Source organism: Centropristis striata, chromosome 6 (genome assembly GCF_030273125.1).
Source record: "Centropristis striata isolate RG_2023a ecotype Rhode Island chromosome 6, C.striata_1.0, whole genome shotgun sequence".
Classification (NCBI taxonomy): Eukaryota; Metazoa; Chordata; class Actinopteri; order Perciformes; family Serranidae; genus Centropristis; species Centropristis striata.
In genome coordinates, this window is record NC_081522.1 from 20,110,084 (window position 1) to 20,125,039 (window position 14,956).

General features: G+C 38.8%; 1 protein-coding gene across 1 annotated transcript; it reads left to right on the forward strand.

Moving 5' to 3' along the window:
* Nucleotides 1–381: 381 nt before the first annotated feature.
* On the forward strand, nt 382–14,335 carry slc41a2a (solute carrier family 41 member 2a). Its single transcript, XM_059334288.1, has 11 exons — nt 382–401; nt 2,279–2,716; nt 2,979–3,086; nt 4,475–4,546; nt 5,003–5,147; nt 6,447–6,593; nt 7,258–7,405; nt 9,506–9,585; nt 11,298–11,429; nt 12,785–12,933; nt 13,009–14,335. The coding sequence occupies exons 2-11, from the start codon at nt 2,336–2,338 to the stop codon at nt 13,183–13,185; spliced, it is 1,539 nt and encodes a 512-aa protein (XP_059190271.1). The 5' UTR covers nt 382–401; nt 2,279–2,335; the 3' UTR covers nt 13,186–14,335.
* Nucleotides 14,336–14,956: the final 621 nt, after the last annotated feature.

Genomic DNA, 14,956 nt, shown 5'->3' on the forward strand with positions numbered 1-14,956 from the left:
CCCATAGACAGATAAAGTATATCTTCTCAAAACTTTATAAATCAATCTCTTTCAAACACATCACCATGAAATTAAACCAGAATTAACAGAGGATTGTGTCTGAAAACAAAACTATTATATATTAGTTTATGGGCAGCCGTGTAGTACTGCTACTGCCATGCATTTGAATATGCATATAGGCATGATAGAGGGGGCGAGAGAGTGAAAGTCATGTGGTGTGTGTTTATGTGTGTGTGTGTGTGTGTGTGTGTGTGTGTGTAGAGGGGGCGTTAGGATAATGCCACACTGAAGACTGAAGAGCACACCATTCAGAGGACGACAGAGGCCACAAGTAAGAGTCACGGTTGGCAGTTGAGTGTGAGAATAGACGCCTCTTCTTCTCGTATGGTTTCATAAAAAGGGTAAGGCAACTTTTCATTTTACTCTTCTACTCCTAACTGTGAACCAAATGTTGTCAGCTATCAAATTAAAATGTTTGTATTGACACATTGATTAAAGCAGTATCTGTGTGAGCTGACATGCTGGAGAAACTGAGACATACCAAGAGAAACTAAGCGTTACAAATTGATTTTATATGGTGGTTAAAAATTTCTCTTCTTCTGTCCTCAACCCTTTGATTGCAATCTTGGAGATTATTAGTGCCTAACTGTAGAGATCCTTTGATTATATAATGTTTGTTTGATGTGCATGCTTTCCTTTAGATACCCTTGTGCATCTGCAGATCTATTTCTACAAGACTCCTTATAGATAATATTAGCATTGAATGAGTTAGGAAGATAAGTTTTTGACTCATAACAGTGTGATGCCTGTAACTTTTCTGACAGTTTTGAGGCTTTGATGATAAAAAAGTTTCTTGGCTTTGATTATTTAACATAATAAAATTATGTATCACTCTCAAAGTTTCAGTCTCTTATAATCTAAACCAGTAGTTCTCAACCTTTTTGAGTCGCGACCCCCAATTTAACATGCTTGTTGTCCGCGACCCCCGCTCACTAAACAGAATCTCACATGCACAGTTCAGATCACCCAAAAAAAGAAACAAAATGACCAACAAAAGGAAACAAAATGACCAAAAAAAAGACACAAATTGACCAAAAAAGATACAAAATGACCAAAAAAGACACATAATGACCCCAAATTGGGGTCCCGACCCCAAGGTTGAGAACAGCTGATCTAGACTATAGCTTATATAAACCTGATATTTGGTCAAGCTTTTCCTTTTTCTTTGCAATTTCAGATGATTTGATATGTTTTGATACACTTTTGACGTGAAGTTTTGAAGTATGACACATTTTTGCAGATTGGGTATAAAAATAAGTTATATATTTTGCACAATTCCTCACTCACAACTCGATAGCCTCAGCTGTTTAGTACCTGGTCATCTCTTAGGAATTTCCAATGAAGTGCATTGTCCTCACACAACACTGCCTCAGTGTTCCTGATGGCAAACACTCAGGCATGAAGATTGATAATACATGCACTCTGTCCCATCAGATGACTCTGAGACCGCCTCTGCAGCCAAGCTTTCTACATGCCAGAGCTCGCAAGATTTCTCATAAAAGTGAAATAGATCATATAATATCACAGTATTTCTTCTCTGTATAACTATTACATCCATAGTGTAAGAAGGAACGCTTCCACAAGTCATTCATTCCAGCTGCCATAAGACTGTACAACACCAGCACAACCTGAACGTGTTGTAGTTTTTCTTTCTTTCTCTTCTGCACATTTTTGCATATAATTTGCACTCTGCACATTCCTCACTTAATTGCACTAAGTTGTATATAGCAGCTATTCTCAACCATTTTGTGGTCAATTTGTGTCTTTTTTAGTAATTTTGTGTGTTTTTTTTGGTAATTTTGTTTCTTTTTTGGTCATTTTGTGTCTTTTTTGGTCATTTTGTTTCTTTTTTGGGTGATCTGAACTGTGCGTGTGAAATTCTGTTCAGTGAGCGGGGGTCGCGGACAACATGCATGTTAAATTGGGGGTCGCGACTCAAAAAGGTTGAGAACTACTCGTATATAGTATATTGTATATTGTTAAATGTCTTTTTCTTAGATTGTTATTTTCTATCTTTATCTTCAATTTTGTGTGAAATTTGTGTGATCGGCTGTAACAAAGAAATTTCCCCGCTGTGGGATTAATAAAATCAATCTAATCTAATCTAATCTAATGCTTTTTAGTCAACTTTTAAAGCATTTTTTATTATTATGCTTTTATGAATCCACCAATTCTTTATGGCTGGTTTTATTTCCCTTTTTTGCTCATTTTTGTCCAGTGTAGGCACCACTGTTTCTCAGGAGCAGCAGGAATAACATCCTGCAAGCGCAACACCATGAATGTCCCAGTGTCACATGATACTGAGAAACTGCCCTCAAATGGGTCTGTGGGCAGAGGCACCAGCCGACAGTATGGATCAAACCCGTCCTCATCTTATCACTCTGAAAATCCACAACATATTAGCTCTAATGGGAATATTTCACCAGTCAACACCAGTCTCCATTATAAGCCACAGGAGTACACAGAGACAGACTTTCTGCTCCCGAATCAACTCTACGGCCTGTCAAGTTTAAGTGTGTCCACGAGCGCAAAGGATGCCGGTGGCTCCGGTGAACCTGCTGAGTCTCTCTGTTCCATGGTGCTTCAGATCCTGGTGCCATTTCTGCTGGCCGGGCTCGGGACAGTCTCTGCTGGGATGCTGCTTGAAGTGGTTCAGGTGAGGGAGTAAAGTCGAGTAGTTTAGTGATAAACGAAGGAGATTGTGTATAAAAACCATTCTCATTTTCCCAGGAAGTAAAAAGATGGAGAGAGTTGAAACATGGAAATTCTAAAAAAAAAGTTTTTTAACTTTCAAAACTGTTGTGTTTATTCTAAATGAACATCACCTTGGCTGAACCAGTAGATGATATATTGTGTGTTTGTGGTGTTGGTGTTGATTCATCTTCTATATTAAGTTCATGATTGTTTTTTCATGGCAGAACTGGGACGTGTTCCAGGAAATCACAGAGATCTTCATCCTGGTCCCTGCAGTATTAGGCATGAAGGGGAACCTGGAAATGACCCTGGCCTCAAGACTCTCGACTGCTGTGAGTGTGTGCACACAAGAATTTAGTCCAATCACAGTCCACACACACAATGATGTACACAAACACTGACCTCATTAATCCATTTATAGTATAGCATGTACACAATTACAAAGAAATAGCATGTGCTATAGATATATAATATAGCAATATAATAGCAAGTATTACATGAGATATGTTTAGAACTTTAATATAAAATATTAAGTGCAAGGTGATGTGGTAAAGAGAATAAGAGTACAACAAGAACCTCTTTCTCAGAATTATATTTTTGCCTTCTTACATCATGAGTTTTCTGTCCTCGTGTGAAACTCCTCACAGACCTGTGAAGACCTCAGCAGCAGATCAACCTGCAGGACAATATCCTCCAGGAAAAAAATGTGCTAACAATAGTCCAGTGATTTAAAAAAAATCTGTTTTTCTGGACAGGGGGAGTGTATAATAATCAGAAATGATCATAATTGTCATTCATTAAAGGGACAGGTCACCCCAAAATCGAAAAATACATGTTTTCCATAGTGTCCATACATAGTGTTATTTAGCTGTGCAAATCCTTTGGTGTGGGTTGCTGAGTGGTCAAGATATCAACTGTAGAAATGTCTTGAGTACATTGGAACTACATAGCTGCCCATAAAGTTGCAATAATTTTGTTTTCAGACACAATCCTCTGTTAATTGTGGTTTCATTTTTTATTGTGATATGTTTGTTGATCATGTGGTTCACTGTGTATATACCACTTCACTTAAGGTGCTCAAAACACCAAAAAAGAGAAATTGGAAAAACTATTTTCAGAAACCATGACCTGATTACTCGAGACAATCCACAGCTCTTGTTGTGAGATGAAGATTTACAAATTTTTGACAGTTATTTATCCACAGTAAGAACAATAAAGAAAATCTCATTTATAGGTCTTTATAAGTCAGAGCTTGGTGCTATACAGTAATGAGCAATTAGAGTGATTACTATTAATTAATTACTTTATGGTTAAATGTTACTGTAATTTGCTTTTGCACTATATATTATTATATATTTGTGGTTTATGTTTATTTTCCATAGCACTCTGTATAAAATGTCATTCTACGGATCGGTTTTGTACTTTCGTTGAAAATCTGACATATGAATAATTACAAGATATAGGGTCGAATTTAGAAGCATCTTCACCGGTCACAATTTAAAATTTTTTAGGATGTAGTAGTATTTTAGATGTAGACATGCATTGTATTTTAAATTTCACAGTTGTGTATGCTGGGGTAATATTATATTCAATATTTATCTGTTAAAGTTTGTTCATTCTTGACTTTGGAAACATCACTTGACAAAAAAATGATATCAAGATCACTGTTCTTTCAATCATATCAATTCATTAATCAGTTAATCATATCTAATGTTGTCAGGTGAATGCAGGAAAAATGGAAACTGCCAGAGAAAAGTGGATGTTGATCGCTGGGAACTTGGCGCTCAAGCAGGTGCATTTGTTTTATTTGGGTTAAAGCAACATTGTTATCAATTGCACTGTAATAAATAATTCTATAGTCATTTCATTTTACTTAATATATTTGATAAAATGTATTAAATATAAATGTGTCCTTGATTTTGAGGCAGTTGTTTAAGTAACTTTAACATAAAAGATTTTGAGATAGAATCTACTTATTTTAATCACATTAAATATAATCTTTATGTGTATGTAATTCTAAATCAAGATAATTTTGAATGAATCCAACACATTAGAATTATTCCATAATTAGTTATATTGCCTGCAATCTGATGCCTCAATTTTGTTGAGTAGCTATTGTTTATCTTTTTTTACAGTGTGTGTGTATTTAATCTACCACTTAATCATGTCTGTAGCTGCTTATGTGAATAACTGTATTGCTCTCTGCAATGATTTGTGGATATTTCTCACTATGACCCTGATTCTACAGCTACAAGCCACAATTCTCGGCCTGTTAGCCTCTCTGATGGCGACGCTGTTGGGCTGGATGGCCGAAGGAAAGATGCCCTTACACCACGTGATGCTCCTGTGTTCAACCAGTGTTTCTACCTCCTTTGTGGCTTCATTGCTGCAAGGTGACAACACAACCTCTCATTACCTTGAACTGCTGACCTTAGATGGTTGCATCACACTCGTATACACACACATTACATCTGTTCAAACCTGTTGATGTCCCAGTTCCTTCCTGTCTGCTTCACCCCTGAACTCCACAATCAGTTAACCCTTTATAGGGCACTCCTGGATATTGAAAATGTCAACCCTGAAGTGTTATTGGAGGATATTACAAGACTTTTTGCAAAATGTTTCATTTTTATATTGCAAATCGAGTTCAATTGAGTCATTATTATTATTATTCTATTTATTATAGTCTCTTTCCCACAGCAACCATAAATAGACAATAACTCATCATTTGCATCCATCACCACTTTATCTTTTACCTTTAAACTATTTATCTTTTTAGACTATTTATTACATATGCGTAATGTCTGATTGTCTTTTTTAAAGCACCTTATATATGAGAAGCACACGTAAATTTAGTTGTATACTTTTTTAACACGATGACAATAAAGGAAAGCTTGAATCTTGTATGATTTACTGATTGGTCAGATGCCACAGTGTCACTATCTGTGATGGAGAAATCCATGTGGTTCTATGAGGAGACCTGTTATACATGTCCGCTCAAGTTACCAAATATGGTTCTTTGCCTGATAAAGGGTTAAGCTTAATTATTCATGAGAGGAGATGAGATGAGATTCAACTTTATTGTCATTGAACAGAGTAACAAGTACTAGAACAATGTCCATCAGCTGCTGACCCATGTGTTTTGGTGAAACCCAATTTGCCTTCGCTCTGTTTAGGGCAAGCTTTGTACATTCTTCACTCTTCATTGCAGTTTCTGAATACTATTACCAATTCATTATTTCTTTTTTTTAAATCCCCCTCAAGGTACTATACTTTGCCCTAGTTTCTTAGCCAGGATTCCTAAATACCTGGGAAAAATGCACTTTCTCAGGAAATTGTCTTCTTGTTTGGTTAAGTGAGTTGAGCTCCATGATAAAAAATATTCTGGAATTTGGAGTATGAAGAGAAGGGCCGTGGCAGGGCACATCTAGGACATTTTAAATCAATTTGGCATGGCATTTATCACTTTTGGTTGCAGAATGTCTTCTGATCAACTCACAATTTGAATTTTGGCTCAGTGGATGCATCAATTTTCTTTATCAGCATTTATATTAAAATTAAGAGCTTATGGCCATTTTAATTCCAGGTATTGACGTATGTCAGTTCTTTTTGACAGAATGAAAGCCCTGAAAGAACTGATCACTCTTCTCCTTATTGATGATTAACTTTACCTTGTCTTTAAACCCCTCTAGGTATTATTATGGTGGGAGTGATCATTGGGTCCAAGAGAATCGGACTCAATCCTGACAACGTGGCCACACCCATGGCTGCCAGTTTTGGGGATCTCATCACTCTCGCCTTGTTGGCCTGCTTCAGTCAGTGGTTCTACTCCCTCCTAGGTAAAGACAGACGAGGGCAGCAATATGAGCTGGTGGGCCAATTAGAATCCATTAAACACACACACACACACACACACACACACACACACACACAAATGCGCACAAACACACACACACACGCACACACAAACACACACACATACTCACACACACACAGACACAGACACACACACACACACACACACACACACACACACACAGACACATACTCACTCACACACACACACACACACACACACATGCACACACACACACACACACACACACACACACAAACACACACACACACACACACACACACACACACACAAACACACACACACACACAAACACACACACACACACACATACTCACTCAGTCACACACACACAGACACATACTCACTCACACACATACTCACTCACACACACACACACACACACACACACACACAGACACATACTCACTCACACACACACACACACACACACACACACACACACACACACCAGAACAGTGTGGAATAATCAGTTTGAAGTTAGAGGCCATGTAGTTCTCTCTAATGGCCAGCAGATGGTGGCCATGATCCTGAAACTGATATTTCCAAAAAGATCAGAGACCACACTGTTTAGACTGATTGCTGGTTAAAATAAAGGTATAAATAATGACCATTTTTCTTGACAGACCTGTATTCCTATGTGCTGTACCTGGTGGATCTGCTATTATTATGCCTAATTCCTCTTTGGGTGATCATCTCATCCAAACATCCGGCCAGTAACATCTTGCTTCGTACAGGCTGGGAACCAATCATCACAGCTATGGTCATCAGCAGGTACTTTATAGCTTATTGACATTTGAGCATTGTCACAGGTCAGATATATTGTGCATTTAGGTGTGGTTAGGATTATGAAATCTATCAATTCAGTAAATTATTTACATTTTCAAGAAAAAGTATGCAAACCCATTATTATTTTGCCATAAAATGTGATCTGATCTGCATCTAAGTCCTGATTATAGACAAATACATCATGCTTAACCTAAAACCACGCAAACAATTTTAATATTTCATGTTTTTATTGATTATATCCATGAAACATTCATAATTCTGGTAGAAAAAGTAAGTGAACCCTTTGCCTAATGACTCCATTAGGAGCTAATTGGAGTCAGGAATTAGCAAAGTTGAAGTCCTAACAATGAAATGAGATTTGAGTGAGGTGTAGAGATCTTTTGACCTATAAAAAAAAAAAAAGTTTGCTATTCACAAGAAGCATCTGCTGATGTGGACCATGCCTCGCAAAAAGGAGATCTCTGAGAACTGCGATCGAGAATGGTTGATTGCATCAGACTGTAATGGCTTACAAAATAACCTCAAGACTTTCGGTATTCCCCAGTCCACAGTTAGACAAACTGTCCACAAATAGAGACGATTAAGTACTGTGTCTCTCTAGAAGTGTGCGCCAAATTCATGCCAAAGGCCCAATGCAGGAAGCTCAGTGAGGTAAAAAAAGAACTCCAGAGTAACAAGTAAAGACTTGAAGGAATCATTGGAACGGGTTAACATTTCTAGTCATGAGTCTACCACAAACACAAGATTGAACAGGTGTATTGTCTGTGGACACTAAGGAGGAAGAAACATCGCTGCTTGCCCAAAGTTTGCCAAAGAGCAACCTGACACTCCATGACACTTCTGGGGAAATGTTTCATCAGTTCACAAAACAAAGGCTGGATTGTTCATGAAGAACACGTAGCACTGCCAAATCCTGTCGGAAGCAAGGCTAAAACATCATTTTTGGTGGTGAAACAGGAGTGTAAAGTCAAACGTTGTTTTTCTTTTAAAATCAACTTTCGCTCTAAACGATTTAAAACGCCGTCTACAGCTAAAGAGAGTTTTGCGTCAGCTGCAGTCATGTTGGATCCGTAAGAAAACTACAAAACTACAAGCTTCCGTCTGCCGAGTAGTATGCGTCACCGTCTTACCATCCCTCCCCGTTCTGTGATTGGATCCCTAAAACAGGGCTAAGAAACGACCTGTCAGGCAGGTTTGAAATGAAATTCGAGCGCGCAAGGCAGTATGGGTATACCCAGGCTAATGTATGGTGTAAAAAGGGCCCTTATACCAACATGAGAACATCATCCCAACAGTGAAGTATGATGGAGGGAGCATCATAACTTGGGGCTGCTTTGTTGCCTCAGGGCCTGGACCACTTACTATCATTGAGGGGAAAATTAATTCCCAATTTTATCAAGGAATCCTACAGGTTAATGTCAGAGTGGCTGTCTGCCAGCTGAAGATCAGTAGAAGTTGGCTGATGCAGCAGGACAATGACCTTAAACATCAAAGTAAATCTACTTTGACTTTAAAAAAAAGTAAATCCATCTTTTGGAGTTTCCCAGTCAGAGCCCAGACCTCAATCCAATAGAGATGCTGTGGAATGACCTCAAGATAGCTGTTAACACTAAGAACATGACTGAGCGGAAGCAGTTCTGTAGGGCACTAATTCTCAACCTTTTTGAGTCGCGACCCCCAATTTAACATGCATGTTGTCCGCGACCCCCGCTCACTGAACAGAATTTCACACGCGCAGATCACCCAAAAAAGAAACTAAATGATCAAAAAAGGAAACAAAATGACCAAAAAAGACACAAATTGACCACAAAATGATAAAAAAAAGACACAAAATGAACCAAAAAGAAACAAAATGACCAAAAAAGACACAAAATGACTAAAAATTTCAAAGGGTTCGCTTACTTTTTTTGCAACTGTATTTCCAATAAATTTTACTTGGCATTCAAATGTCCAGGCCTTAACTTTTAAGATAGAACACTAATATCTCCAATTCCACTTTACTTTTTACTAAAACTGAATTTTATAAGGTTTGATTTTTATACGATTTTTATGTTTGTTTGTTTGTTTTGGCTGTCTTTCTTTCAGTATTGGAGGACTTATTCTTGACAAGGCTGTGTCCGATCCCAACCTGGCAGGGATCATAGTTTATGCTCCAGTCATAAATGGTGAGTCGCCCTGTTTTAAAAGTGCATTTATGGGCTATTTTCTGTGAAGACAAAGATGTAAAAAACAATTTCAGTTAACAGTGTTGGATAATTTCTTAGGCTAAATTGCATGCCAGAGTTTTTAGACATTTTCCTCATACTATATGCAATCCCTGGCCTCACTGTACCTCCCACCTCCTCCAGACTCCAGGTTCTGCATTAGTTCATGACCTGCGGTAATCTGTGTGTAAATCTTGGAGAAGTCAGTGTTATATTTGGATTATTACAATGCTGTACAACAGGGGTACTTTCAACTTTGTTAGTGATTTCTCACAGAAATAAGATGTCATTACAAGCTGTCATATTTAGGCTTGGTAACTCATAGGTTTGCGCCTGTAAGAACATACACACACACACACACACACACACACACACACACACACACACACACACACACACACACAGACACATTCTTGTACTTCTATCTTTGTGAGGGCCCTCATTGGAATAATGAATTCCCTTGCAAGTTTATAATAGTTTTGTATTTTTCTTTAGTTTTAGTTTGAACTCAGTTTTTCTTCTCAAATTCAGTTAGTTTTAATGAATTTTTAGAGTGAGTTTGCTAGTTTTAGTTAAGTATTTTTTTTTTTTAAATGCTTTAGTTTTAGTTCAGTTTTTATTAGTTTTAGTTTTTTGTAATGGGGTATTTGTTGGGTGGGAGATTGAAGGAGGTCACAGTAAATTTTGCCTTTATATCCTTTGCCTCATCCATCTTCATTATGTATAAAAAAAAGTTGACAAAGACGAAAATGAAGGACGTTTTTACTGTAATTTTAGTTAGTTTTGTAACCACACAATACAGTTTCAGTTAATTATCATTATCATGTAACCTTTAACCCTTAAAACAAAGTCAAAATCAAACAAAATCTCAAAAAAGCCTTTGAAGAAGTGAGGACCGGCCGAAATGTCCTCATTTTGCAAAAATGTCCTCACTCTGTTGGTGAAAAACGTGTTCTGGTCCTCACTATGTAGGAAGTACAAGAACACACACACACACACACACACACACACCCACGGGGCTCACTCTAACTGAATTCCTGCACGTTATTCTGCGACCAGTTCCGCATAACTTTACCTGTAACCTAAATAAAAGCCGGTATTGTTTACTCGTTGTCTTCTGATCTATGAACCTGTGAGACCTTTACTTACCTTTACTCTTTATGAGAGGCTCATCAGATGTCTGTGTTCTAGGTCATAAGGTCAATTAGGTCCAATTATGTTAAGAGATCAAGATAACTTAAAGAAACAGCACTACACACAGAAGGGTGCACAATAACCCCGCCCATCCTATACAGTACAAAAATTCAAAAACACAGAGAAAAAAGTGAATAAGATTTCAGACATTGATTGGCCATCAAAAGCTGTATCATGTTGTGTGTCCTTTAATTGAGCCTCTTCCACTAGAATAGTGTTAACCCATAGAAAGAAAGTTCATGTCTACAGGTAAATAATCTAGAAAAGGGGACCAAACCTTCAGAAACAGCTGATCTTTTTCTTTTAAGGCAGCCTGTTATCTATCAAGGGGGAGGATGTAAAAAATGTATCTGTCACGCTTGGCGGGAAGTCTTTCAGCTTCTCAGGAATTTTAAAGTGTCATGGGGGAGGTGCAATTCCCAGCAGGGAAGGGTATGTGAAGGCTGAAAAATTCCCACTTCCTTCTCTTTCCTGCGCAGGTATCGGAGGAAACCTGGTCTCTATTCAGTCCAGTCGCATCTCTACTAAACTGCATTTGAATTACTCACCTGGAGAGGTTCCTGAAGACCGTAAGGGCTGCTTCAGCCCTTGTCGTACTTTCTTTGGTTCAGGTGAAGTGGTCTTACATAAAAATGGCCTATTGTCCCTTCATCAACACACACATGCCCCACACACACTGGCCCTCATTTATCAAACGAGCGTACGTCAGAAAGTGAGCGTAAAGTGGGCGTAAGATGATTTCTACGCAAGCCTCGGCATTTATCAATTTGGACGTGAGCGGACGGTACGATCAGATCTAACGTCTGCTCTCAGCTCGTGTATGCAAATTTGAGTCAGCGTGAAGTCCACACGTCTGAGTCTGAGAATTGATCTGAGACTATAGTATCGATGCCTGGAGCTGATAAAACTCTGTGGTGTTTTGATTTTTAATAGTGACAAAGCAAAACATGTCTAGACTACATAATTTATCATTAAAATATAATCCAAAAATAAATACACCCTGCGATCGTGAAATTCTTTAAACAGAATACCAGCCGAGGATATTAAATGTTGTTGTCTTCTGCTGTTTACTGTTATCCAGCTCCGACACCGGAGCGTCAGCGTCTCCTTCACCAGCGGTGTTGCCCGAATAGAAACATTTCCAGTCAGCGCTGCCACACGCTCCTCTGACTAGGACATCATTATTAGTAAATGTAAAGAGGTGAATAATATATCTCCATCATAATAATAGCAATATTCAGATATTATATAGATTATTGGGCTTTATATATCACGATGTAATTACTCAAACCTCGCCGGGAGTTTAATGGTCCGCTACTTTGCTGACAGCACCACTGATTTCCTTCTTTTTCACTTTTTATGCTGCCAAACAAAACTAGTTTGTTGTGTTGCAGCTGTTGGACGTCAGCGTTTCACTTTCTGACTGAGAAATGCCTCTTCTTTTAGAATTAAAACTTACTTTAAAACATTGTTTACCTCCTTCAACCAAAAAGCTGAAAACTTCTAAGTCCGTGCTCCAAATGTAAAATATTCAGTGAACTTGTTTGAGTTTATAACTACTATAAGTACTTTTATTTCATAAACCTCTGTCGCTGCGTATTTCTTTAATATGTCTATATTGCCCCTATTGTTAATTGTAACGGTGCACTTTGCTAATAAAGTTGACTTTAGAGGGTGAAAAAATCCTCTTTTTGGCCGTATTGCGCCCTTTTTGATGTCGTAAACTCTGAAGGCGAGTCCTCTGAATCGGGTATATATTAGGGCGTGGTATTTAAATGACGCATGTTTCGAGCCGCCACATTTATCAACAGCCGATCATTCTTACGCTGTGATTGGAGAGATACGATCGTTTGATAAATCACACGTGGACCCTGTCGTAAGACAAAATATACACTCGGATCTGCGCTGGTTTCTACGCTCGCTTGATAAATGAGGGCCAATCTGATTTTGAGCTTTGTCACGACAGGTGCAAACCAGCGGTCTGCTCAGGTTCTGCTGCTCCTGGTAATCCCTGGTCAGCTAGTCTTCTTATATGCTATTCACCTGATGAAAGGAGCCAACACCTTGCCAAGTCCTCTACTCACTGTCGCCTTCTTGTCTGCTTCCTTGATTCAGGTGAGTCACGTGTATTCATTTTCTTTCTCCATTCTTCATCTCTATTTCACAATATCACTCATGTCTGTCTCTTAGGTCTCCTCCCTGCTGAGTATAGCCGACTGTATGGTCCACTGTCTATGGCGGAAGGGTAAAGACCCAGACAGTTACTCAATACCCTACCTCACAGCTCTCGGAGACCTACTTGGGACTGCTCTCCTCTCTCTTGCCTTTGTCATGCTGTGGTATATTGGTGACTCAGGAAGTGTTTAGGTTTAAAACAAGAGAAGGTTTAAAGAAGAACAAAGGAGTCAACATCTTTGCTAGCTATACACTTCCTGCCTTGCTGGATGTTTATTAAAGCACTTATTGCTGCTTCTGTTTCCAGAGTTTTAAGTGGAACTTTTGTATTTTTGAATCTGGAGCCCATACATTAACCACGTTGTGTGTGAGTGACTTGTGGACATAATTTTTGATCCAGTGTTGAACCTGAGAACTGCAGCAATTGTACACCATATGTAAAAGTGCTTGTTTATACCACTGACAGGTTGAGAGTGTTCATATACGTGTCTGAAATCATAAAAAGAAACTTTTATATAGCTTTTATAAGTTTGTGTAACTTTGGCAAGATGTTTGTTTTTGGTTGGGTCCCCATTGAAAAACTACTTCTCAAGTATATAGGTTGTGTCTTCCTTCTGTCGGGGCAGAGGTAGTGACAAAAAGTTGTTCAGAGTTTCAAGCAGTAAGGATTATTCTTGCAGAACACAAAGACCCATTGAGCCTTGTTGGTCCGGACCAAGCAGACTGAAAATTCTGTCTAAAACACAACTTTTATACCATTCAGCCTACCTTTTCTCATCCTCTCATTGGTGGGCATTCTAGGCCAGCCCTTCTAAAAAAGGACTGCCTCCTTTTCTGAGAAATTCTTAAGGTTTCCATTTCCTTGTTAGGCAACGACTCAGTGCGTGATCTCATCTCAAAAGAATTGGTCTTACTTTAATGGTGTACTTTTAGGTGCTTTCCAAGCTTCACATTCCAATCCCACGCCAATCATACCTTGGCAATCATTACTATGAGAAGAAGGTCTGATAAGCTTTGAGCTCTTAGCAACAGGGTGAAACGGTGTGCATACGGAATTTGTAAATCTGACACCAGGTACACTCAGTGTTTAGCAGGAGGGGTCGTTTTCTCCCCTTTTTTCCAAAACTCAAAAAACAAGAGGAGCGTTGCTGGCTGTGCATTAAACAGTGTGGGAGACCCCTCTCCCAACTTAATATCTCCAAGATCAACAGACACGCAAATGTCTGCTCCAAGTTAAGCTGCTAGCTAGCAAACATGAGCTAACTAACGATTGTCTAGCAACGTTAGATGAGATAACCAAAACTGGATTTAACAGTTATGGTTCCTGTCAACTAGTATTCTTACCACTAGAAGAAGAGGAAAAAGAAGATTACTTTATTAATCCCACAATGGGGAAATTCAACCTCTGCATTAAACCCATCCTTTTTGACACACAAGTGAACACACCATGCAAGGAGCAGTGGGCAGCACATTACTGTGCCTGGGGAGCTGTGCAGGGGGGTTAGGTGCCTTGCTCAAGGGCACTTCAGTCCTAGACCTGTCAGTACCGGGATTCGAACCGGTGAACTACTACTACTAGTGCATAAGTAGTCCAACAAACTTATCTTAATGACACTGTCTGTAAAATAAGCACACTAAGCTAGCTAGCAATGTTGCTCAGAGCGTAACGTAACACAGGGCTGTACAATCCTAATAGCTAGCGTCAATGAATCCCACACCGGCCGGCTTTTCTATCAATTTTTCACATGAAACTAGAGTCTAACTATAGCATTTTGACCATGTATGTAAGCCTTGGGTTTACCGGAGTCAGGAAAAGGACACTAATGCCGGTGAAATAGCAGTGCGCTTTAGTTTTCATGGATTGGTCACTTTCATCTCCTTGCTGTAAAACGAAGCTGGGTCAGTTCACAAAGTCTTAACTCTGACTAACTCTCCCTGAACCCTTTTATAAGCTAAAAATAGT

Excerpts from the sequence above, each read along its gene's own strand:
- slc41a2a (XM_059334288.1), top strand. The coding sequence starts at position 2,336 with ATGAATGTCCCAGTGTCACATGATACTGAGAAACTGCCCTCAAATGGG. Across the intron at positions 3,087-4,474 it reads CCTCAAGACTCTCGACTGCT|GTGAATGCAGGAAAAATGGA; the intron begins GTGAGTGTGTGC and ends TAATGTTGTCAG. Across the intron at positions 7,406-9,505 it reads ACAGCTATGGTCATCAGCAG|TATTGGAGGACTTATTCTTG; the intron begins GTACTTTATAGC and ends TCTTTCTTTCAG.